At 36.5% G+C, this 26,979-nt stretch overlaps 1 protein-coding gene across 3 annotated transcripts in view; it reads right to left on the bottom strand.

The window, feature by feature from the left end:
* Window positions 1-4,174: 4,174 nt before the first annotated feature.
* The window catches only part of ENPP3 (ectonucleotide pyrophosphatase/phosphodiesterase 3), a 64,553-nt gene continuing 41,748 nt past the window's right edge, over window positions 4,175-26,979 (bottom strand). The window contains exons 18-25 of one of the 3 annotated variants that reach the window (XM_029224318.1): window positions 25,879-26,057; window positions 24,141-24,192; window positions 22,386-22,540; window positions 15,960-16,095; window positions 13,297-13,374; window positions 12,426-12,558; window positions 10,505-10,661; window positions 4,175-4,435 (exon numbers count right to left, since the gene is read on the bottom strand). In XM_029224318.1, coding sequence (XP_029080151.1) covers window positions 4,265-4,435; window positions 10,505-10,661; window positions 12,426-12,558; window positions 13,297-13,374; window positions 15,960-16,095; window positions 22,386-22,540; window positions 24,141-24,192; window positions 25,879-26,057 — 1,061 coding nt within the window. In that variant the 3' untranslated portion in view covers window positions 4,175-4,264. Of the gene's footprint in view, window positions 4,436-10,504; window positions 10,662-12,425; window positions 12,559-13,296; window positions 13,375-14,236; window positions 14,266-15,959; window positions 16,096-22,385; window positions 22,541-24,140; window positions 24,193-25,878; window positions 26,058-26,979 lie in introns of those variants that run through there. The other 2 variants (XR_003793754.1, XM_029224319.1) reach the window with 2 other exon arrangements.

Below are 26,979 nucleotides of genomic sequence, written 5' to 3'. Positions count from 1 at the left end.
CAAGTGGACATCCACGTGCAAAGAAAAAAATTAATCTAGACAGAGACCTTACACCCTTCACAAAATTAACTCCAAATGGATCATAGACGTAAATGTAAAACACAAAATTAAAAACTCCTGGAAGAGAGCATAGCAGAAAACCTAGATGGCCTTGGGTATGGTGATGACATTTTAGATACAACACCAAAGGCCTGATCCGTGAAAGAATAACATAACTACACTGAAGGGGGAAAAATTAATACAAGTCATTTTGGAACACAGAATTGTGATTATAAATTTTTAGTCTTGAGACACAAAGAACTAAAAACATTTCTTGAATTCTACTTAGTAGATTTGTTTCTCTCAATGGTGTTGGTTAGTAATTCCTTCATTCTTCGTATTATAGGATTGAGCAAATGAGTAAATATGTTGATAATGTTGGGAACCAAGTTTCTCACTGTTGGAGAAGGAAGATACCATTATGAAATGAGAAAGGGTTAGAAAGAACCATGTAGTACTGAATGGTAATTGAACTCATTGCATTTTACACATGTAATTATAAATATAAATAGAGATATAAATAGAGACACATAGACAAAGAGATGTAGCTATAGATTGTACTCTTGTAGACTAAAGGAGCCTAGATACAATGATACGCCAGAAGTAATTAGGGTACCAGCACCCACTCAATGGAACCAGGGCTCCTTGGAGAAATGGCTGATTCCAGAGTTAGCACAGATAAGTACAAGATGAGCTTAAAACGTTATTTTTGGTATCAGAAAGTAAGGAAGTTGCTCAGAAAACAATGAGGATATGTCAAAAGGACACAAGAACCCACCTGTAGGAGCTTGCACAGGCCAAATTTGGGGCAATTTGAATACTTAACTAAACAATGATTCCGTGTATTTTAATCAATTGGAATAAAAAAGAATCCATGAGTCTATATAACTAAGAAACAAATAATAGGGCTTCCCTGGTGGCACAGTTGTTAAGAATCCACCTGCCAATACAGGGTACACGGGTTTGAGCCCTGGTCCGGGAAGATCCCACATGCCGCAGAGCAGCTAAGCCCACGCACCACAACTGCTGAGCCTGTGAGCCACAACTACTGAAGGCCGCTGGCCTAGAGCCCGTGCTCCACAATAAGAGAAGCCACTGCAATGAGAAGCCTGCACACCGCAACAAAGAGTATCCCCTACTCACCGCAACCAGAGAAAGCCCGCGCACAGCAACGAAGACCCAACGCAGCCAAAAATAAACTTAAAAATAAAATTTAAAAAAGAAACAAATAATAAACAAACAAACAAAAATAAGAAGGGAAAGCTTTTCCTTACAGTAGAAAGCTAATAAATGTAGAAGGAATAATGGCAGTTTTTAAAATCACCCTTTTGCAATTGTCGTAGTAAAAATTGAATCAGGGAAGAATTATTAATGGATACTAAAGACAGGTGAAAATTTAATGAGAAACAGAATATTTATAGGGGCCCGAGTATCTCCCCACAAATAACCTCTAAATTATAAGGAGAAAGTACTATCTTTGCAGCAGAGAAAACTGGTGAACACCAACTTAACCAGCTGACCAAATTTGGCATCAATAATAATGGCAAAATTGAACATCTTGTGCTTCCAGAAGTGAAGCACCAAGGACACACTGTCACTGATGTAGTGCTCCTGCCAAAAATGCAAAACATGGATCCAATCATAAGGACATATCAGACAAACCCAAACTGAGGGACAGCCTACAAAATAAATAGCCTGGACTCTTCAAAACGTTGACATTATTTGGTAAAGGCTGAGGAACTGTTGTACCAAAGAGGAAAGAAAACTTAATGCAATGCATGATTCTGTTTTGTATCCCAGAAAATAAAATATTTTAAAGGAAATTATTGAAAATGAGAAAAAATTAAATTTGATCTGGAAATTAAATAATGATATTGTATCAACATCAAACTTCCTGACTGTGGTTGTGTGACTTAACGTCCTTGATCTTAGGAGGTACACCTTAAAGTTCTGGGGGGGGTAAATGGGCATAATGACTCCAATATACTCTCAGAAAATTCAGGGAAAAAAATAAAGCTATCCATAAACATACATAGAGAGAATATTAACAATCAGTGAAGATGGGTGAAGGTTATACAGAGTTCTTTATACTATTCTCACGACCTTTCTGTATCTTTGAAGTTCTTTCTAAATAAATAGTTTTTAAATGCAACTAACTTTATTATTTACAATTTCAGATTTTAAAAGTAAGACAAGATCATTATTTAAAAAGTAGGCTACAGGGCTTCCTTGGTGACGCAATGGTTGAGAGTCCGCCTGCCAACGCAGGGAACACGGGTTCGTGCCCCGGTCCGGGAAGATCCCACGTGCCGCAGAGCAGCTGGGCCCGTGAGCCATGGCCCCTGAGCCTGCGCGTCCGGAGCCTATGCTCCGCAACGCGAGAGGCCACAACAGTGAGAGGCCCGCGTACCGCAAGAAAAAAGTAGGCTACATACTGAAAGTTACAAAGTAACGATTGTAAATCCCCTGTAATTCCATGAATTGTTAAATCAGTGGTGTCTTTCCTTAAGAATGATTTTACACATACATATTTCTTTTTAATGGGATAAGATTATACCAAAAAAAACCTTACACAATCTCTATGCAAAATATGCAATTTTAATGTTTCTCTGACTGAAATTTTTATTTCTGTGTTGAGCACCCATTTGATCTGATATCAAAAACAATTTAGTTGCTTTAAGAGAAACTCAGAAGCAATGAGGACAACCAGAGTTAAACTCAGTTCAAGGTTGTGACCATCCTTCACTTGTCTCCCCCCATAGTGGAGTCTAAATTCCAGGTTATCTTAGCTAGTTTCCAGGCCACAGTGGGGCAGGGGACCACTGATTGGAGGAATTCTGTCTATATACAGGGCATCAACATTTTTGCCACATAGCTGGAAATAGTTTCCAATTTTTGTCTTGTCTTTCAGCTTCTCTGAATTGTACGTTTTAAAACTAACTCTATAAGTAGAGTTAAAAAAAAAAACCCAATGGCCCTAAGCCAATATTTAAATTACTTGTAATTAATGACCATAATTCCATTGAAGTCCTAATAGAAATAATTTGTTTTTTTGAAGCTCGTGCCACAAGATTTTTTTCTCACCAGCAAAGCCTGTGTCCCCTGTATGAACTGGTCTATATATATCAGAAATGAATCTGGAACATTGCCAGTCTGCAAATCCAAAAATCTGACCAATGATATTGCCTCCCAAATGAGTACTGGGTTCTCTTTGCTTAATAATCACATTTTGAAAAATTAAAGAGATACATATAGAGAGAGTTTTAAAAAAATTTTATGCAACGCCAAAAGTCACAAGATAAAAATTTTATCTCCCTCTGTCTCTTAGTATTAATTCCTGCCTCTCTCCACCCTGGCTTTAGTGTACAAATCAAGGTTGACAAACTTCAGACCATGGGCCAACTCTAGCCCCCCATCTACTTTTGTAAATAAAGTTTTGTTGGACACCAGTTACTCCAATTCCTTTTACATATTATCTATGACTACTTCCTTGGTGTAATGGCAGAGTTAAGTAGTTGCAGCAGAGTCTGTACAGCCTGAAAAATTTTATTATCCAACACTTAAAGAGAAGTTTTGCCAGCCCCTGAAAAATGATAGTATACTATACATGCTATTCTACCACTTCTCTTCATTTAACAATAGTCATACAGTCAATATGTAGATCAACTTCTTTCTTTATAGTAGTGGAATCGCATCCCATTGATTGCTTAAATAAACTCCATAATTTGCTCAACAAGTCTTTTAGGTTACCTTCTGGTCTTCGTAAAAGATGATATTTTCATGCATTTCTGCAAAGTATATCTGTTGACACCACTTTTACAAATGAAATTACTGAATAAAGGTAATGTGTACTTTTTATTTTAATAAATATTGCCTGATTGCCAAGTATAAAAAGTTTTATAACAAAACTGATGTAGAACTGATTCAAAAGGGAGAACTACTTCTCCTACTCTCCCTTCTATTTAGATAATGCTGGGAAGAAAAATATAGCCCAGGATTATAAGTGAGATAATAAATATAATAAGCAAGGAACAACATAGCACAATCTCTGGCAAAAAAAAGTGTAACTTTAAAATAATATATTTTTATTGAAATGAAGAAGAGAAGAGAATAATGAAAATTATACAACATGGCTTTTAGAGGAGTCAAGGAAAAATAGAAAACTTTTACATTCTTCAGCAGAAAAAATCATTTACAGTTTGCCAAAGTTGTTTTATATATTAAGTTAAATAATGGTTTCAAATGTGGGCAAATATGTCTTTAGTTGCAAAATTTCAGAGACAGGCTGTAATTTTTCCTGATAAAAGTCAAGCCCAGTAAGAAGTTCCACATCACGGACCCGGGCAACATGTGCGTTGAATCTTTCTTCAATCCAAAGAGCTTCTGGTTTATTTTCCTGAAAAAGAAAAACAAAAGACTATTTTCCCTGGGGCATGATTTTTCATTAACAGAAAGATCTTTTATAACTTAGAAGTTGTCCTTTTTCCTGTGTTTTTTTGGTTGTTGTTGTTGCTTTTTTTTGTGTGTGTGTGGTACTCGGGCCTCTGACTGTTGTGGCCTCTCCCGTTGCGGAGCACAGGCTCCGGACGCGCAGGCTCAGCGGCTGTGGCTCACGGGCCCAGCGCCACCAGGGAAGCCCACAGCCATTTTTATATTTACTTCAGATACAATTTTTTTTTTAAATGAGACATTAAAGATGAAGTTAAGTCCCCACATTCCTCTACTCAGAGTTAATCGTTATCATGAGTCAGTGTGAATCCAGTTTGTGTTTTTACACTTTTACTGCACATCAGTATACAATATATAGCATTGATTTATGTTTTCAAATTTATAGAAATCATGTAAGTGGCATTCTATAATTACTTTTTCATTCAATATCATGTTTGTAATCTATTCATAGTGAAATATCTAGATCTAGTTAAGTCTTTTGTTTTTAGCTATGGTTTGTGGTAGCACAGTTTATTTTTTTCATTGCCATATTGCTAGTATTTTTGGCATTATAAATAATAGTGTCATGATAAATTACCACATGTCTTCTGTGTTCAAGAACATGAGTTTCTAGGATATAGAAATGGAATTGCTGGGTCATAGAGTACATGTAACTTTAACTTCACCAGATATTCAACTTAGCACTCCTCAATGTGTTTATACCAATTTATAGTTCCATTGGCAATGGAGGATAATCCCCATTTCCCCACATCCTTACCAAACCATGAAGTGAAATAGTGCTTTATCCCTGTTTAAGTGTTATTACCCTGAGTTATATTGAGTACCTTTTCAGATATTTCTTGGCCATTTGACTTTCAATAGGTTTTTAACTACATATAAAAAACAGTATAGTTTAAAATAGTATAATAAATAGTATAGTAAAAAAAATGTTTTATACTATATATACTGTATCTATAAAGGTTAGTGCAACAATTTAGAGCCATGGATTTCTGTGAAATTCCTTATTCTTTATTTATTAATTTCCTGATATTCATATGATATTGCTAAATTTCCAGTTAAATTTTTTAAAAGTAAGAAAGTTTACAAGTTTGTTTAATTAGATGAGTCTGCTTAAATGACTTTCAGTTGACTTCAGCATACTGGTTCACTTGTTTTTTAAATATGCAAGATTAAAATAGGCAGCTACTATTTGAGCCAGAGGAAGTATAAGACAAAACCACTGTTTTGAACCTCTGAAGTATTTCTCCATGTGAGATTCATGAGGTGAGTTATTATTTTTTAAAATAAATATGTGATGTACTAATATTAACTCATATTTCTAATGGGAATCCAATTCAGTCTTTTTTTCTTGCTTGCACTATTTCACATTTTAGTAACATTTAATAGTTTTGATGACGTTTTTCATAAAGTTTCCCCCCCATGGCTTTTATAACTCTATTTTCTCCCAGCTTATTTGGTATCCATCTAACTGAATGTTTAGGGAACACCTGACAGTCTTCGCTTTTTTAAAACTGCAATGAAATGATCTTAATGATCTTAAATGAAATGAAATGTACTTAAATGATCTTAAGTACAACATAATTATAACTAGGCAGGGGTGATACTCAAGCAATTCCATATCAGATAGTTCACCAGCACCAACCAATCTGAACAGAAGCCAGCTGTAAACAGCTGCTCTAGCTGTACCACTGCATCCCAAGAGAATAAAAGCCTTGTGTATATCAAGTTTTTATGAGCCATATTTAAATATATGCTTTTAGATTTATATATATATATAATTTGTTGGTTTATTACATATGTATTAGACCTGTTACATAAATAGAAGTATTGTATACACCTAAAATACAACTCAATTTGTTAGTTTTTTGAGGCAATACCAGTTTCAGTATTTTTCTCCCCTAACCACCTCCTTAATCTCTTCCTTATTCACTTACAGTCTCATTATCACTGCCATCACACTAACAAAACCATTTTGTCAAGGATGACCTAACAGTAGAATTTTTGTAGACCTTTCACTTAGCTATTACCCCAAGCTTCTAAAAGTTCCTTCTTTGTCTTCCATAGCTCTGCTTACTTGTTTGATGACACCTTCTGTTTCCTCAGCTGACTTTAGTTTTTTCTATCCTGGAAGAATAGACATTTTCCTCCATCTGATCTTTGGATCTCTTCTCTCTATTTTCTCCCCTTCAGAAATTTTATTTCACTCCCGTGCTTTAATACCAAATCTATCTCTATAGTTCTGTTCTCTTCCAAGTTCCATACCTGTATTGTCTACCCCTAATTCTATTTACAGTACAACCGTGTACCCCCAATTGCATTTCCAATATATGCTAAGTTACAATAATGATAGTCACTTGGAGTTATGGTAGTGTTCTCATTTATCTGACAGGAATTCAGCCATACAAAGTTGAGGGGAAAAAAAGAAAAAGGAGGAGGAAAGAAATGATGGAAGAACAATGGAAGACAGAAGATATATAAGGAAATAAGAATCTAGTTCCCTACATCAAGTGTGAGGTGGAATTGTGAATCTACCATTTCGACAACTGGTATCTGTTCCCTTAAACATTTTATAGTGCGAGTACCTTCCCCCCACTCAGTGATTAGAATATTTAAAAGTGCAGAATGTTCATACAACATGACGCTTAAAGAAAGCCTATTTCATTGGGTGCTTAAAGCACAATTACCTCTTCTAATGCTGGTGGAAATGTTGGCTGAATTGCACTTATTAGGGTACAGCTTGTGTATGTACAGTACTTTGTGGGTGATTTGATTCTGGGTGATTTTATCTGTAAACAATTTCACTTTATGTTGACTTTAGAATGTAATTGCTTAATAAAATGTGATTTCTTTATAATGGCTACCATTTGCTTACTATGTATTTAGAATTCTTAGGGGTTTATATGAAATATCTTATTTAATTTTCAAAACAACATCATGAGGGGGTGAGTTTTTTATACATTTGAAGAAAGTGACACTCAGTTGTTTACCCAAAGAGGCCAAATCAGTAACTGAACCCAGATATCCAACTCCAAAACTCATGCATTTGCGTTCTATTCTATACTGCTTCTCACATACCCTCCTAGATATGCAACTAGTTTCTTTTTTATTTATTTATTTATTTTGCGGTATGTGGGCCTCTCACTGTTGTGGCCTCTCCCACCGCGGAGCACAGGCTCCGGACGCGCAGGCTCAGCGGCCATGGCTCACGGGCCCAGCCGCTCCGCGGCATGTGGGATCTTCCCGGACCGGGGCACGAACTCGTGTCCCCTGCATCGGCAGGTGGACTCTCAACCACTGCGCCACCAGGGAAGCCCTCAACTAGTTTCTTAATCGGAAGACCACCAACAGCAAATGTATCCTTCCCAAAACAACTGATTGTCTTATATATTTCCTGGCCAATCACACCTAAATTTTCAGTCACCTTTGGCTCTATCCTCTCTTCCCTCCCTATATCTAATTGACAGTCACATCTTATTCATGTCACAATCTCTCTTATAATTATAGCTTGGTTTAAGTTTGTTTCATACTCATCATATTATGCCTCATTGTTATCTTTATAGATATCATAGTCTGATTACTATACTGCCAATTCCTTAAAATTTTGGAATATGTCCAATTTATTAGTGATCATGTCTTATTCAATAGAGATGATGCCCTGTTAATTTTGAGATCATCTCCACATTGGATGTTCAGGGAAAGCTTCAAATCATCTGTACTTTACCTTGAGGTGTAGGTGGAATTTTTAGCAGATGGAAAAGAAGGGCATTCTAGAAGAGACAAGAGCATGAGCAAGCACATGGAGGTAGGGAAAATCAAGGGGTGTTCAAGTAATTTCAAGAACCTCCGTTCGCCTGGAACTTAGGTCTGCAAAGTCAACTGAGGGTAAATGGTGAAGAGCCTTAAGTACAGGCTGGGAGATTTTTGTTTGTTTATTTTTGTAGTTTTATTCAGGGTAGGTAGACAATCAAATGGATGAGAAAGGATGTCGTCATGAAAAACTCAATTTGAAGATGAGCAACCTGATAGTGAAATACAGAGGCGAAGGGGAGGAGGACAGGAGACAGTAAAACTACTTAAAATTCATTTTCAAAAGTCCTGATAGAAGGCAATAAGGGCCTAGACCAGGGATAGCGAATCATTTCTTCTTTTCGCACCCATTCTAACCAATCCAAAATGGCTATCTAGAACCTCTATGATAAAGAACTATTTATTCCTGATTCAGTGGAAAAGAGCACCACACCCTATCAGTCACCAAAGTCTGCCACTGGAAGAGGAAGTGAAGAATGATGGCTTCCCCTTGTCTCGACTAAATAAACTTCTGACAGGACAAATAGGAAGAGATTCAACTACGCAACATCTCCTGATAGCTTCTTGTTTGGAAACTCTTCCTCATTCTAGGACTATGAGTGACCCGCTGCTTAGCCTCTAAACTTTGCCATCCATCTTGAGTCACTGAAAGCAACCATTCAACACTCAAGTTCAAATCCTATCTTCAAGACTCAAGCCTTCCTTACCAGAAAGTATTTTTCTTTTGAAATCCTACTACATTGTATCTGTCCCTCTTTGTGCCACTTATTTTTCTTTCTTTTATTTTACTAGGCTTCTAAGTGATAGACTATGAGCCTTTTCTGCTAGAATTCACGTCTGATTTATCTGTGTATTGCCCATAGCACACAGTATGGTGAAGGCAGTTATGTGTTGAACAGATGAAAGAATAGAGATGAATCCCAACCTGGCTTAGAATCTAAGCTTTAACTTCCATCTCTACTAGCTCATGGGATTTTCCATGTGAACACCCATTTCTACAAACCAGATGTACCTACACTTAATTATCCTACCTACCTGCCAAAACAGTTCTCATTCCTAACTTCCCTCTTTTTTTCCCCCTAATTACCTGCATTTAAAATCTCTGATTCAGCTTTGAGTCTCCCTTTTCCTTTGGTTCTTGCATCCAGCCAGTTGCCAAGTCCCTCCCTTCTTCATTTCCTCCACAGAAGAGTCTTCCTAATCCTTTCAATCTGTTCAAATTCTGCCCATCCTTCAGGGCTCAGCCCTACTCCCACCTCAATTTATGTAACCTTTATTTGTTATTCCAGCCAAAAGTGTTTTGAATTTGAAACACTAAATACTTACAACAGTATTTGACAATGAATCCCAACTTTGTAATGTCTCTTACTTCTAATTTTTAAAATAATTCTTATATGATCGACTGGCCCATTTATGTGTCTGTATCTCATTTATATATCAAAGTTATATATGAACTCCTTGAGGGCAGAGACAATGTATTCTTCCTTGGTGCATTCTAAAAAGCTTCTATCATGATAATGTTTACTTAATAGGTATTCAATATATTAGCTGAATGACTTCAGTAAAACCCAATTACCAGAATACATATGTTTTTCTATAAAGAACATATATGAAGTTGAAGTAACTATTTACATATAATTTGCTTTGATCCAAAAGGTTTTGAGGTGGCCTAATTCATGATGTTAAAAAAGGGATGTTATTCGAGCTAACTTATTTTGTAAATACATATATGTATATACGTATTTAGGTAAATATATATACACATATATATACATACTATATATATATGTATTTTCAGACCTCATGTTTCAAGTCGATGGAATTTTTATATTTATATATTCATTTAAGAAACATTAATTTAGTGCCAACTTTGGGACAGAACCTTAAGGTTTGCATTCAGAATAAAAAGCCTAATAAGATACAACCCCTTTCCTTATTAGTGAATGTGAATAAAATATATCTAAACAAAATATATGACATGCATATATAAACACATGTTCATGTAAGCATATACATGTTTAAATCGATATTAATTACATAGAGATCAACAGTCTAAGGAAAAGTTCAAAACTGAGGTCATATTTACTACAACTCTAACCCATGAGACACCAAAAAGTATACTGTAGTCAGAGCCACTTTTATGAAAGCCCAGGTGAGCTCTGACTAATCATTTTCTCAGGGCCCAGGGCCTCTCCAGGAGCATACTCACGGGACAGCTCTCCACGTTGGTAGGTCGGTGAGGGATGACAAAGGGTAAGACGTCCAACCACCCAGTGCAGGCGTTGGGGGTTTGGCTCTTATTTTTACAACTGGTCAAGACCACGAAGTAGTGTGTTGGGATGGGAACGCTGGTGTTGACTACATATCTAAAAACATAATTGAAAAGATTTGATGTTATTATACTTATGCTTCTGAAGATTAGAAATGTCTTTTTATATTTTTAAAGAAATGTCAAAGTAAAATTATAGTAAAAGAAAGTAAATAAATAGAAAATACAAAATCTTACCACACATTTTTAAACCTTAATGAGTCTGAATCAAGATTATAGAAGTCCAAGCCTGGTCATTTTAGCATCATGGGAAAATATTAAAATACAATGAAAAGCAGAGCATGGTATTCTGCCTCCTAGCTTTGTTGACTTATACATCACAGTGACGTTTCCTAATAGAGTAGGGGCTGGAAATGAAGGAGCTGGGATCCTCTAATAGTCTATGACTTTCTAACCTTCCTCAACTTTAACATGGAGGTTTTCTTATGCTACCAACTTCGCAGCATAGACAGGGACAAATCCATACAACTGATAAGACAGTCCTTTAGTCTCAGATAACAAACATGAAAGTGCTTTTAAAAGTTTCAAATGCAAAATAAAGGTAAGCTATTAGTGTGAGTCCACTAAAAGGAAGATGAACTGGTATAAGTAGTAATGTATTACTGTGCTTTAGAATCAGACCTAGACTGTCTGGGTTCTGGCTTTACTACTTAGCTGTGGAACTTAGACAAGTTAGTTAACCTCTCTGTGCCTCAGTTTCCTTTTCTAAATGGGAACTAATGGAATCTAACAGGTGGATGTTTTTCAGATTAAATGAAGTATCTGTAAATTCTTAGAAGCATACCTAGCATGGAGTAAAGTGTTATCAAATTGTTTGCTAGGATTATTAAATGGTGAAAGACAGGGTCAATAAACACTGAAATAAGGACAAGGCAAACAAAATTTAAGGCCACACACTTAGTGATGATGAATGTTATCTTATCAGAAGGTATGAGTATAAATCATTGCTTTACATAATCTAGGCTTAGTACAAGAGTTCAGTACTGTCCATTTTGATAATAAAGAGAAATCATGGATGACACTTCTAAAACTCTCTATTCCTGTGTGCTGAGTTCAAAAGTAATTCTTAGCAACATGTATGACCAGGTTTAGTCCAAAGATGTACAGTTTAGTAGGACTAGTTTTCTATAGGAAGCCTACACTATCTCCTGGGAGATACTTTTATGAATCATCCACTATCCAAAATATTGGGCAGTATTTTGTTTTTGTTTTTGTTTTGCGGTACGCGGGCCTCTCACTGTTGTGGCCTCTCCCGTTGCGGAGCACAGGCTTCGGATTCGCAGGTTCAGCGGCCATGGCTCATGTGCCTAGCCGCTCCGCAGCATGTGGGATCTTCCCGGACCGGGGCACGAACCCGTGTCCCTTGAATCGGCAGGTGGACTCTCAACCACTGCGCCACCAGGGAAGCCCTGGGCAGTATTTTGAATAGTCACTTCTTGATTTTTTTTATTTATTGCTGAACTGGTTCTCTATTTACTGATAGCACAGTGAGTCTTCCCTACCTCCTTAACCTTGACAAAACCACGTTTTCCCTTTCACATTAGTTTAGAAATTTTCCAAATAAAATTTTTTCTAAACTATTCCTGGACATTTTTTTCTTTGCCTATTAGTTTAAATCTTTGCCATATAAAATTTTTGCTAAATATTTAGATAGGCTAGTTGAAAATAGTCAACAATTGCATCTCTATATAAATATGTTATGTAATGTTTAGAATACTGAGCTTTAATTTTAAATATTGAGGTTTCCCCTTATGATACCCTATTGCCAAATCAAAAGTCCATTTTGTTTCAAATTACTTACTCTGTAATTTCATCTGGAGCATCAAAATGACCATCGTAATTATAATCAAATATTGGTCCACTAACCACATTGACTCCATTTCTTTCCATGGCATGTTTTCCAAGAAGAACACTATGGAAGTAATTCCACATTGCTAAAAATAAAAGAATAAAGCGTTAAAAATGTCTGCCTGTATTGAACATGGAAATATTTTCTATTATAAACAGGTACATTTAAATAGCATCCAATTCTGCTTTAATACTTGTCAGTGGTCATTGAGTAATACTGCAAAATAGTCTATGCAACAAAAATAAACAGCCACACCCATGATAGCTTTTTGTTGCTGATGTAGTTACAGTCTCGAAATTACAGTTAAATATGTCTCCAAATGCCTCCCTAGGGCTGAGTTGCTTTGGGGACTGTATTAAAAAATGGTCAGAACACACATACTGCCTTATTAATTGTGACTCTAGGGACAAACACTTTTCATTTACTTATGGTGAGTATCAGTAAAATTTTATTTTGTGGTTAGCTCTTTACAGTAAAATTAGGATTAAAAAATTATCAAAATTCTAGCAACAAGTCACCCAAAGTTGAAGTAAGTTAAAAAGAATTTACGTTAGACATCCTTCCTGTTTCAATATTTAAAACATTAGAACAGGGACTTCCCTGGAGGTCCAGTGGTTAATACACCATGCTTCCACTGCAGGGGGCACGGGTTCAATCCCTGGTCGGGGAACTAATATCCCACATGCCACAAGGTGCGGCCAAAAAAAAAATTACAACAAAATGGCTGATAACAGAAACAAATTGCAATAAAAGATGTGTTTAGTTTAGAAGTTCAAAGAGTCACTTGGGTATTTTAAAATTCATAATCTAAGTATATACTTACTTTTGAATGCTTCATACATAGGGACCAAATTACTTGTAATTAAACCATCATATTGACTATCAGAAGTTCTATCGTTTGCTGCAAAACAAATGAATTTTATTAAATCTAGCTATAAGAGAAAGTATGACATTCCACATAATAGGCCCATTAGTATAACATACTAATGTAAATTTATTAACACACAAAACACAGAGATACAAAGCACTCTCCAGTGGAAGTCATCAATAATGCAGGCAGTTTTATGCATTTGATTGATACCTATAGTGGGCTGGTGACCCTCAAGAAGGTAGGTCCATGTCCTAACTCCCCATTACCTCTGAATGTGATAGGTAGGAAAATAGTGTCTTTGCAGATGTAATTAAAAGTTCAAGATGAGATTATCCTAGATTTAGGGTGGGTTCTAAATCCAGTGACTGGTGTCCTACAAGGAGAAGGAGGATTGAGAAGAGGAGAGACTCAGGGGAGAAAGCTATGCGAAGATGGAGGCAGAGACTGGAGTGATGCAGCTACAAGCCAAGCAACACCTGGAACCCCCAGATGCTGGAAGAGGTAAAGAAGGATTCTACCCTAGATTCTCTCTTGCAAAGGGAGCGTGGTCCTGTCAACACCCTGATTTCAGACTTCTGGCCTCTAGAACTTTGAGAGAATAAACCTCTGTTGTTTTAAGCCACCAAGTTTGTGGGTAATTTGTTACAGCAGTCTCTAGAAAACTATAATATAATATAGTTATATATATATAATATATATATATTATATAAAAAAATATATAATACCGATAGGAAAGCATCATTATTGAATATACATAAAATAATAATGCTATGGGCTTCCCTGGTGGCGCAGTGGTTGGGGGTCCGCCTGCCGATGCAGGGGACGCAGGTTCATGTCCCGGTCCAGGAGGATCCCACATGACACGGAGCGGCTGGGCTCGTGGGCCATGGCTGCTGGGCCTGCGCGTCCGGAGCCTGTGCTCTGCAACGGGAGAGGCTGCAACAGTGCGAGGACCGCGTACCGCAAAAATAATAATAATAATAATAATAATGATGATGATGATGATGCTATGATAAATAACTCTTCCAAAGTAAAATTTTCTTAAGAAAGTGGGTTTTAACTCAATGAAGACTGCTGACAGCACCACAAATGGTTGGCTTTGAAGACACATGGACTTGCCATCTAGAGGAGTGTGTGCTGAGCCTGTGTGCTCTGGAACTAGACTGCCCGGGTTGGAATCCCAGCTCCACTGCCCACCAGCTGACCCACTTGGGCAAAGCGCTATGTCCCTCTGTACTTCATTTGTCTCATGGCATCTCTCTCACTGAAATATTGTGAGGATTTAAACTGCTGCAAGCCTATGAATGTTTATTATAATGTTTTTTACATTTAAACTACTCTTGGCTACCTTAACTAATACTCAAATGAAAGGTCAATGTATAGGAACCAAAAGGCAAGGAGAAGCAAGATTTTGTGTCTTTTTCTTTAAGATTTCACATGCTACTCACAGTCCTCAGATCCTCTACAAGTCTTTTCTACTTGTTAAACTAAACTTTGAAAGTTGTAAAGTCAATGAACATAACATTATCTTCTTTTCAGGAAACATAAGAATCTGCTTATAATGGAAATGCTAACAATTTGTAATGGAGAGTTAGAAGGTGGTTTCATTCAATCCTTAATATTTTTTGAGACAAGCTGTTTAGTTTTTCATTTCATTTCCTTGTCAAGACAAACATTTATAAATCAACCAATATCTTAGGGCTTAACAGATACAATTTTATAATGCCAATTTAAAATTTTTTATTAATAAAATGTTGCAGCTATTTAAGGTTTATCCTAAGGTTTACATAAATTTGGTGGCGCTCTAATTGTCTCTAGATACTGTAACAAGATATATCAGTTTATTATCCTAATTCTCTGTTAGGAATTTTACATTGATGTGCTACTTGCTTTCACTAGGCCTTTTTTTCCCCACTATAAATCTCAGAACCTCTAAATTATAAATCTCTAAACTGACCTCTTTGGTCATGGCTTCCAGAAAAATGAAGCCAAATATCTGGAGAAAACCCATTCTCAGAAGCTGAAATTGTTGAAAATCTCATGAGTAAATCAAGGAAATTACAATCCCTGCTGAACAGAGAAGAGATTTGGGTTTTAGAAAAATCACACTGGCTTTTTTACATTCCCAAGAGAGAAGCTTCCTGAAAAAATATTTCAAGTTTATTCAGCCGCTTAATCCACATAAAGCTGTTGGATATACAGCCTGAGCGAGAGGCCCCAGTTCCAGCCTGATCTGTCTTCACAGGCACAGCGGCATTCTCAATGCAAGCCTTAGCTTGGCCAGTCACCAGAAAAAAGAAAAAAAAAAATTTTTTTTAGACGCTTGTGTCCCTCTCCAAAGAATCTTCAGTTTTAAAATTAAACTTAAACCTGCCAAACTCTCTGAACATCTGGGCCAGATTAGAGCTGATGTGTGGTTCCCAGTGCAAAATTTATTAGTCTTTATTATAGCTGTTGCACTTCTCCAGGCCAGTCCACAATCACTGGAAGCCTCCTGGGCAGCTCGTTCAGCCCAAGCAGGTAGTTTTGGTGGGGAGCATATGTTTAGGGCACATGCCCACATCCAGCTGATGAGGGCTTTCTAAGCTGCTGCTCTAAAAAAGAGTTATACAAACCAGGAGGATAGAGGAAGCCGTGGGTGATATTCTTGTCTGCTAAAGAGAAGGAACAATTTTGGCTCTCAGAAGGAGCAATCCTGACATCAGCCCGCAGACAGTCTGGGACAGTGGGAGGAAGAGGCGATATGTCTCCCTGTTGAAAGAGAGAAAAGAAAAAAAAAAAATGACGCCCACATTGTGGCTCACCCATCGCCTTACTTGGTTTGTAACTTCCCTAGAATGTTTTTCATTTAACCTTTTCTTATTTTGTTAGTGAATCAGGTCTACGCAAGCAATGGAAATGGATGTCTTCAGCAATGTTTTCTTCTGTGGTTCCCTTCTGGTTAGGGACATGGGAAGGGCAAATCAAATACACCTTGGAAAGGAATATTTGCAGGTTAAAACCTGAATTGAGTGCAGAGGGATAATGGGAGCTACTGCTAAAAACCCAAATCTATTTCAGGCTCTAACTTTAGGTGGTGATATATACTGTGTTTGCAAATAAAAATTGAAAATAAAATATAAACTATTTTCAAAATACAGATATGACTTAAGGATAATATTCTTCAGTTGAGCAAGAACTTCTCATTAACCTAAGATTAACTCAAAGAAGCTGTAGTTGTATAAATTTACTTAATTTGGGGACTTTAATAAATTTGTAGCTATGCTTTATTCATCTTGAAATATAGGAATATATTTTTATAATTTTCTTTGCAACTTTAAAGACTAATACAATAGTTTATTTACTAGCAGGCATCTATAAATGTGCTGCGTAAGTACTTAAGGTAATACAGTATTTACATAATTATACTTTGATGGGCATACAATTATGAGTATGTAAACATTTTGCTATTCATTTAATTTTTTCAGAAATTTCGATTTATATGCCCTCTACTGCCCACAACATATATATTTCTTAAAAAATTATTTTATAATTTATAAAAAAGAAGATTAAATTAAATTAAAATGTTCTTCCTCTATTCACTATATTGTGCTAAAAGCAAAAATTAGCTATGGTGTCTACAACATATGTGGTAATTATTTTATAATATGTGCACATATCAAATCATCACACTGTACACGTTGTAAACTTACACAATGTTATATGTCAATTATATCTCAATAAAGCTGGGGAAAAGTAAATAAATAAAATGTACAAGATCAATTCACAAAGGAAAAGGCAGCACACACTGTGTGCTACATTCATAGGCAGGAGAGCTCCGTGATGAGATATAGGACAGGAAGGAGATGAAGATGAGGGGAAACACAAGCAGAGGATGTACGCCTAACATGCTGCAACACTCCGGTTGGAAAACACTATACAGCAGTGGAGTAAACTTCTCAACTTGATTGTACACAAACATTTACCTCTGCTCCCCTCTGAAATCCCATTAAAAGAACAGTAATGATGAAGACACATAAGAGATGATAAGAAATTTTCAGAAACTGGAAGTCAGATAAGCATATGTGTTTACTACTGTAACCTTGACTTGGTAAACCAGTAAACACTGATAACAAAGAGCCTCTGGTTGGGAAAAACTCAAAGAAACTGATTCCTTCTGTAGAACACCAGAAGCGTAGAACTTGGAGTCTCCTAAAGACAGGGGATGTATGTAAAGTTGGAAAGAAGAGGATAGGTTGAAAGTCTGTAAAAGAGGCCAGACAGAAGCTTTACTCACTGGGGAGGTTGATCCAAAGAGACAACCAGACTAAAGGACACAAGGCACCCTGGAAAGCAGGTGAAAGCAATGGAATTAAATTTTAAAATCTGTGCACTGAATGGTAAGATTCCCTCCAGTCTCATCACGCCGGTGTATGTTGGTTCACATGAGAAGTGTCCTTTCTTTGAAAAACAAACCAGCCTGAAAAGAAAACTAGATACAGTTGGGAGTCCCCAACAAAATGTCTGGCTCTCCTCCTGATTAACCTGTAATGAAGCCTATCAGCTGGCAAGCTCAGCCCTGTAGCTTAGTGCCTCACCCTTAAATTATGAGCTGACAGCCAAGGACCACCAGATATGCATTGGGGTTGGGGAGAGGAACCAAGAAGAAAAAGAGACAATACAGACAGCAGAAGAAAACTCACTTCTCAAAGAGATGAGAGTATGTATGGCATCCATAGAGAAAGAGCAGAAAGCATTTAAAAAGGAAAGAGATGACAGAAAGAGCTCTTGGGATTTAAAAATATGACAGCAGAAATAAAATTTTCAATAAGCTCTAGAAGATGAAATTGCAGATATTTCTCAAAAAGTGAAGTAAAGACAAGAGATGGAAAAAAGGAAGGCACATATAAACACATTAGAAGTCTAATGTCCTATTAATTTTGAAGAAAAACTGTTTCTAAAATTCTAAAGCTAAGCCCTCAGTTAAGGATATAGATAGAATAAAAACATTTTGAGATGCACAAAGTCTCAAATATGTATCTTCTCCTCTTCCTTTCTTAGGAAGCTCCTCAGTGATATAGTCACCAAAACAAGGAGTAGACCAAGAAATATGAAGATATTAGTATTAGATGCAGTGTATCCGCTCCCATCATTTATTTCATTCTCCTTCTGGTGCAGATACTAGAAAGCTAAAAACATTTGTTTATATTCTTTCAGAAACATATAGTGAACAATTCTGAATGACCAGGTTTCTTCACTTGGTGTAAAGGGGCACATAGAGACGATGCAAACTGGGAGAACTAGGGAGATTGACAGCCAACCCAGTCAGCCCTATAGACACCCAGAATATTGTGAGTTGATGTTTCCTACCACACACCTTACCATTTTACTTCAAGAAATATATAATATATGAATGCAGTCATTGATGCATTTTCCACAATATAAGGAAAGCGAAGTGCCTATATTCAATAGTTAAAATTATAAAAATCTTAAGGAGGGAAGTTTATTGTAATTTTAATGTGCCTGCAGCTATGGAAGTTGTGCTCAAACAATTCAGTTGGGCAAAATGTTTACTGTTTTCTCAAAGTGGCATAGACTTTGGGTTGGGAGAAAAGGACCAGGATGTATTTAGTCAGAAAGTACTAAAAAAAAGTTACACGTTTTCTGCTAACTGAAAATCTTAGATGTGTTTCTTATATATCAAACTTGAACCCCCAAATATAAATACATCAAGACTGGGAAAGACAGGATATGGCCTCCTTTATAAAGGTGAGATCATGCAGTAGGCAGCTCTCTAGAAGGATGGAGGGGAGGTATAGTCACATCATTTCTGAATCTTGGGCTCTTGAGAAAAGGCATAGTGAACTACCACCTTACTACCCCACCACTCCCCTACAGAAACACACACACACACACACACACACACACACACACACACAAATAGTTTCATCCTTCCATCTGTTCAGAGTTCCTTAGAGTTTTTTAAGCCAGGGGATAGAAAGTCAGGAAAACAATAAATAGAATTCAGACACTCAGATGAAATCTGAACTCTAGTTCTCAAAATTCTTCAAGGGAAGTAGATGATAAGCACAGAAAGGAAAGTGAGATACTTTCATTTCTAGTCTGGCATGGAGACAAAATAGAACTTAAACAAGGGATAAAACTATTTTTATTGAAGTTATATATATCTGTAGACTGAATGTCAAAGCTAAAACATATTTATTTGAAGATTGGATAATTGTGATCTTGCCTTATGGTAAGGATAATTATACACGTTTAAATTATTTTTCTGGTTGTGATTTTTTTCTATAGGGAAAAATATTTCTTATAGTTCAAAAAACAAAAAAAAACCTTTTGCAACACACAACAATGTCCCTAGTTTTTAAAGACTCACAAAACACATTTGGGTCATAATTTACAATATCAGTGCTAACAAGCTTTAGAATCAAAAAAGACTTTGTAAAAATTTAGTTATGGGAGATTTTTCAAAGTGTACTAGATTTTCTTCTCTGAAAAAGCCCTTCGACTTCATATTCAATTTCTGAATTAGATACGCTAAATAATTGTAATTCTTGCTATTATTTTTAATTTTCCACCTAACAACATAAAAAACAATTCTCATCTTCCTACTGAGGAGGGCCAGAAGCAAAACCCTTATACAGTCTGATCAACCTTAATGGTTTTGAAGCAACTGCTGTAGGACCGTGATTTCAAATCACAGCTACTTCCCCCAAACTCTTCTGAGATAATAACAACAACAACAATTAGAAAACCCACCAAAACCACAGGAAAACAAAAGTTCCATAAAACTTAAAGACACAAGCCAATTGGATCCATGCTCCAAAAAGTGCTTATTTAAAGTCTGATTTTTCAGACACAGAGCTAATTTACAACATTTCTATGTGAATCTCAAAACATCCTTGTATGTAATTTTCTTGAACCACGACATACTAACAGAGCAATTTCTGAATTAGAAAGCAGAAAATTGCTAGAATTCCATCCTCTCACATGGAAGGAGAAATACACAAGTAGTTCTGTGGGATCCTGAAAGGACAGGAACTTTGGGTAACAAAGAAGCTAGTTTTAAAACAATAACAAAAAAAGAATTGTACTAAACTCTTAGTCTGAGACCACTTGAAATCTCTCTGCCTTTGGTTTCCGTTAAAGCTCATATAAATTCAGGAATGCAAGACAGCAGGAGAAAGTATTAAACACATAAACATTCCCCTTAACTCCACATAATCCCTGGTACCTGGACTTTTCAAAATAGAGAATTGAATAATAAAACTGGCCTTGAATATACTGCCCCTCTCAAAATCAAAACCAAAATAGAAATTATTTTAAGGAATAAATAACTTCATATTATTGTTTCATAGTGCGCTTCATAGCATGTTGAAGAAAATCACAGACAACTGAACACTGTGCATATTAAGAAAGTGATGTTGCCATTAACCATACATATGAACTCAGGTAACTTTGTAAAATATTTGCTCACGTTGGAAAACAACATTAGTGCTCTCCTACCACTGACCACAATTAAACCATTGTCAGCGGGAGAGTTGACTTTCAGAACACATAAAGCCATAATTAGTAGTGGGAAAATATGCTTATTCCAGAAATCTTGAATTGGAACAAGAAGAGTAAATAAACTGGATACAACCAATCATTTCCCTTCCATAAAAAGAGATGGAAGATCTGTACCCTTAACAAGAACAGTAATAGGTAGGGGTTTGTCATCAGAATCTTTGTATATAAAATACTAAGATTTTTCTCTACAGAAACAGCTTCCTGATTATTTATTTACCCTTCTGGTTGGAAGTACTGCTTCATCTTTAGTTCTTTAAAAATAATGGTTGGGATTAATTTATCTGATGCATTCACTCAATAACCATTTACTGGGCAGCGGTATTGTGCCGGGGGATACGTTAAATAAAACCATTCCTGCCATGAAGGAGTGTTTGGGCTGATTTTTGGCAGACTTTGATTTTTGCTTTAATTTACATTTCCCTGATTGCTAATAAGTTTCAATTGCTTGGTTCATATCCTTTGCCCATTTATTAACTAAGATGCTTGCCATTCTCTTGTTTATTGGTAGAAATTTACTAGCTATTCCGGATCCTAATTAGTATTCTGTATACTCATCACTTGTTTCTTACATGCAGTGCAAATATATTGTCCCACCCATAACTTCATTTTTTTGGTCACACATTAATGTTAATGTAGTAAATTAATCAGTTTCCTCTATGTAAGTTTTGTTTTTGTTGTTGTTCTGTGTCCTAAGAAATCCTTCTCTATCCTGAGGTCATAAAGATATACACAAAGGAAAAATGGATTTGCTGTTCACATTTAGGTCTATAAATTCACCATCAATTTAATTTTGTATGTGGTGTGAAGTAGGGATCTAATATTTCTTTTTCTTATGGTAGCCAATTGTCCCGGTGACATTAATTGAAAAGGAGTTTGCCAGATAGTGAAAGAGGTAAGAGGATTTGAACAATTGGATTCTCAACCTCAATCTGCAGAGACCTGTAACATAGGACACCTATACATGTAAGTCTAGCCTGGCTTCTTAGAGTACTAGATCCTTTAGGGAAGGATTACATCTTATTCACATTGTATTTACTGTGCCTACCATGGTACACAGCAGATAGTATAGTATTTTTAAGTAATCAAATAAATAACAAAACCCTTTATAACTTAGTTACCATCACCTTTTAGGTGCACCCACCATATACTTGGGAAATACCAAATGAAATGTGTGCCTCTGTACTTCCTGTTGCTTCTCTTTGAAATCTTCTTTTCTACCTGCCATACCAATTAACCAATTGGCCTGTAAACACTCTGCTTTCTCCAGGCAAAACACAATGTATTCCTCTTTTGCACCCATGTAGCACCTACAAGTACTTGTAAGTAAAACCTGGGACATTGTCTTATCAATACAAGCCACAGGTCCATTGAGCTCCCTTTGGGATCTCTACTGCAAATCAAAATTCAACTTTTAGTATAGTAAAGAACTACAATTTCTTTCCAGCCTGCGTGAATCAATGGACACAGGAACTTACCGGTTTAGGGACTGTATATGAACTCCAAAGGGGCATCCTGCTAGTTTTGTCAAATCCACTGACATATTCCCTGTGATAAAGAAGACAGAGTTCCTTGTTCTTCTGTATAACCCTGGGCCTTCCAAATGGCAAATTTAGTTTCTCTGTTGTTGTTACTAAAATAAAAATAACATAAAATTAAAATGTTTGTGAAAATTAGCAAATGTTTCTATGTATAGTAACTACCCATCTCTGATGGATTATTATTTTCCAGGTACTCTGATAACTATTCTACATATTTAACCTCTTTTAAGTCTTACAACAACCCTATGAGGTAGGTGTTATTATTCCATTCTATAAATTATAAAACTAAGGCTTAGATAAATTACTTAGCTAAACAGCTAACAGTTCACAAGACATATCCAAAGAGATAAAACTTTAAAATCAAAAGCACATACTTTATAACAAAGATGACTTACTTTCGTAATTGTCCTAGGAAAGAAATTGGAATTTTATTAAAAGTATGCCTACTGTATTTATTCATTTTTAATTATCTGCCATTAGTCTAAATTCCACCAATTACTGATGGTTAAAAAATGTGCAGGGTATTCATGCCATGGAATAACACTCAGTAGATTATAAGAAGATTGTCAAAACAGCCAACGTATTTACTGAACTGTTACTGTGTGCCAGGCACCATTCTAAGTCCACACGTATGTTAACTCATTTAGTCTTCGTAACAACTCTAAAAGTAGGTATTTCCATTTTACAATGATGAAACAGGCCTAGAGAGCTCAATACAAGAATACTTGAAAGATAACAGGTTGATTGTAGCTAATAACACAGTATTGCACATTTGAAAGTCACTAAGAGAGTAAATCTTAAAAATCCTCATCAAAAGAAAAAGAAAGTTTTTATAACTATGTATGGGACAGACGTTAACTAGACTTATTGTGGTGGTCATTTTGCAATATATACAAATATTGAATCATTATATTGTACACTTGAAACTAATAAAATGTTATATGTCAATTATACTTCAGTTAAAAAATTTTTAAAGTAAAAAATAAAAGGGATAACAGGTAATAATAATATTGCTCCAGGGCAGACACTGTTCTACATTCTTTCCATGGGTTAGCTCTTTTTTTTAAATTTTTATTTTATGTCAGAGCATAGTTGATTAACAATGTTGTGTTAGTTTCAGGTGTGCAGCAAAGTGATTCAGTTATACATATATTCATGCATTTATTCTTTTTCAAAGTCTTTTCCCATTTAGGTTATTACAGAATATTGAGTAGCATTCCCCGTGCTATACAGTAGGTTCTTGTTGGTTATCTATTTTAAATATAGCAGTGTGTACATGTCAAGGATTAACTCTTTCAATCTTTTCAACTACGTGAGGTGAGTACCATTACTATAGAAGAGACTGAGGCACAGAGAGGTTAAGTAATTTGGCCCAGGTTACACAGAGGGGAAGAAGTAGACATAGGACTTAAACCCAGGCAGTTTGTCTCTTCACATCTAAAAAAGTGAATAGGGAACTGTAGACAACGCACCACCATTTCAAGGAATTGTTGAGTGCTTGAGACCATCATAACTATTCCACGCTGCTACTGTTGTTATTAGATCTGGGGCATTTTTCCCTCTTGTATATTGGCAAGAAAATCTTTATGTTCAGAAGAACCTGTAAGCTTATTTTGGAGAACCTCCAAAAGGCAATATGGTATTCTGTTAGGTCTAAACATCGAAGACTTAACATGCTTTCTATTGACCTACTTTCATCTTGGGTGAGATTTAGCATTTGATTCACGCGTTCAATGTCAGCATTCTGCAAGATAACGTGGGAGATGGGGAGAAAGTGAATCATAGTAACAACACATGTTTTAAAAGGTGATCAAGATTATTTCTGCAGTAGTCACATGAATGTTTTACTACGGAACAAAAAAGCCAGACTAACTTGAGTTTAAATTCCAGTTCTGCCACTACCTCAGAAATATAGAGACATTGCTACTCCCAGGAATACATTTTTTGTGTGGGAGTCTGCAAAGATGTAATTGATGATGGGGCAGATCATTCTGACCGTAGCTGGAATCAATTACTAAGCTGGGATGACAACATCCCAGGGTTTCTCAAGCTTTAATATATATATACACACACACACACACACACACACGAAACTCCCTTGAGAGTCTTGCTGAAATGTACATTCTGGTTCAGTGTGAGCCGAAGCTCGGGGGGCCTGAGATTCTGCATCTCCAATGAGCTTGCAAGTGATGCAGAAGCTGATCCTGGGACCACACTGAGCAGGAAGGGACCTTCCTTACAAAGAAGAACTTGGGGTTTGCAGTCACACAGACTGAGCTTCTGTGACACTGGACAATTTACCTAACTTTTCGGAACCCTCTTTATCTCTAAAGTGGGGAAGAAAACACCCACTTTATAATATTTATTATTATTACTTTAAATAGTGGTTCCATTGAGGTTATCTGGAGCAGTAGGAAACCCACACATTTACTCTGATTTTCAGGATGGATTTGATTTTTACTGGAAAGTTTAGACTTTTGCCCCTTTAAATCTTTTTTGGTTGGTAATTTACTTATGCATTTATTTCTGTGATATGATGTTATTTTGAGGATCAGAGAATGGAAAGCCTTCCCTGACCCCTGGCTCTAAGAATTCTTACCTGAGGCAGCTGGTGTTTATTTAGCTTTACAGCCACCCTTGGGACTTGGCATCAAATGCACCTCGACATTAGTTTTAGCTTGATGGAGTCCCGATAGTGGGCTCCAATTCCATTCCGATATCCCAGCCCCACCCATGTGCTTTAATTCTCACAGCGGGGCTTGGTCCTTGCATTCTGAGCTCCTGTTCTGATTGCTTGCCTTTGGGAGACGCCTCTTAGCACTGGAATCTCACCTGGTTGAGAGTCTCCTGGGATCTGAAATCCTGCTGCTGAACTCAGCTGGGCATCTGATCCACTAAAAAGACCTTCCCAATGCTGACTGTCTGTCAGACAGCCTCCAAGCGTCCTCTCATCAAAGGGTTCTTCACTACTACCCAGAAGAATACCTTCCACTTTAAATGCTAGGCTTCCTGCTGAGCAGACTCCGCAGCACCGACCCTAGTGGGTGTGTCAGATGCCAGATCTCAGTCCCTGCCCCCGCGGGCTATTTCTGCTCTGAAATAACCGAGTATGACCATCTGATTCTTAAGCTGTAAGAAAGATGGTTTATGAGGGAAATCAAAGAGAGCCCCAGGATTCCACTGTTTTGAACGATTACGGACAGTTAGCTCACCGTGGATTAACAATTGCCAAATAGTGCTTTCCAGCTTACAAAACATATTCACATACTTAATCTTACAATGGACCTCTCATTTCCAGATAAGGTTCAGAGAAACCACATATTCTCTTAGTAAATATCTGAGCTAGAACACAAACCTGGTTGTTAGCTACTCTGGTTATAGATGAGTTTGCCCCTTTACATTCTTATGGATACATGAAGTTATTACTTACACTTTGTAGCTCCGGGCATGAACACCCTAGAGTATCTGTGGGCAATGGAACAGTAAAGCCACAAACAGAAAACTTTGACACTTCTTCTGCATGAGATGGTTCATAAAAAGGCACCTTCAGAAGATAGTTTAAACTACCATGGGTACCATTGTTTGGTGCTGGTTGAATGTGTAGAAGATCTGTTTAAAAATTAAATTCAAAGTAGTTTTAAATTAGAAGGCAACAACATCTATGCGGAAGATGGGAGAAAACAAACACTTAGTGTTCACTTCCTTTAATAAATTCTGCTGCACACACCATTCAGTTTAGCAGCTTCCCCCTCCCCTCCCAATTTCCATACCTAGTCTTTCTAGAAAATAGGAACAGTTGCTGTAAATGAGCCACAGGAGTGTTTATGAACTGTTTCTGTTCCTCCGGAGAAAAGCATCTTTGCTTAAATGATCACTTTGTGCCTTAAGTATATCATGGTTTTCTAGCATAAAAAAGCTACACTTTTAGTAAAAACAAGTTTAAAGAACTTAAATAATTTACAATCTTACTTGTAGTATATTTATTTAATTATAGGAAAATACTCTAAGTACAGATACTTTTAAAATATTAAACTAGTGAATTTTGCTTAAAATTTAGAGAACTTTTTATAGTTTTTCCTATAAAAACAGAACATACAAATATTGCACAAACATAACCTTGTAAGTCCCTGCTGAGGACTACCAAAGAGATCTCTCCTAGAACTGCAATCCTAACTAGTTCTTTTTAAACCTTTCCTGGAAAGGGCCAGTAGCCCTGACCATAAACTCAGGCTTGGGAACAAAGAATTTAAGTTAATGCTACAACACATTATTTTTTAAATGGATACTCTTTGGTCTCTAAGTTACATTCAATTACCACAGGCCAGTGGCAAGATGAAGAGTGACAACTGTGAGTGTACTTATGTTCCCAAATTCCTGTAGCTAAAGGTGAAATTGCAACTCAATTCATTGCCTTGCCTAGCTAAATGATGTGTGGTCTGAGGGAAGCACATAGGCAGGAAGGTAGGTTAGATTCCCCAAAACTCTAATTCTTTACTGTTTTTTAACATTGAGTGTAATGTGTCGATCCAAA

The sequence above is a fragment of the Monodon monoceros genome, unplaced genomic scaffold (genome assembly GCF_005190385.1).
Source record: "Monodon monoceros isolate NGI ecotype Baffin Bay Population unplaced genomic scaffold, NGI_Narwhal_1 Super_Scaffold_15, whole genome shotgun sequence".
NCBI lineage: Eukaryota > Metazoa > Chordata > Mammalia > Artiodactyla > Monodontidae > Monodon > Monodon monoceros.
Note: the sequence above shows the minus strand (reverse complement) of the source record. Positions and strands in the feature narration are given on the sequence as shown.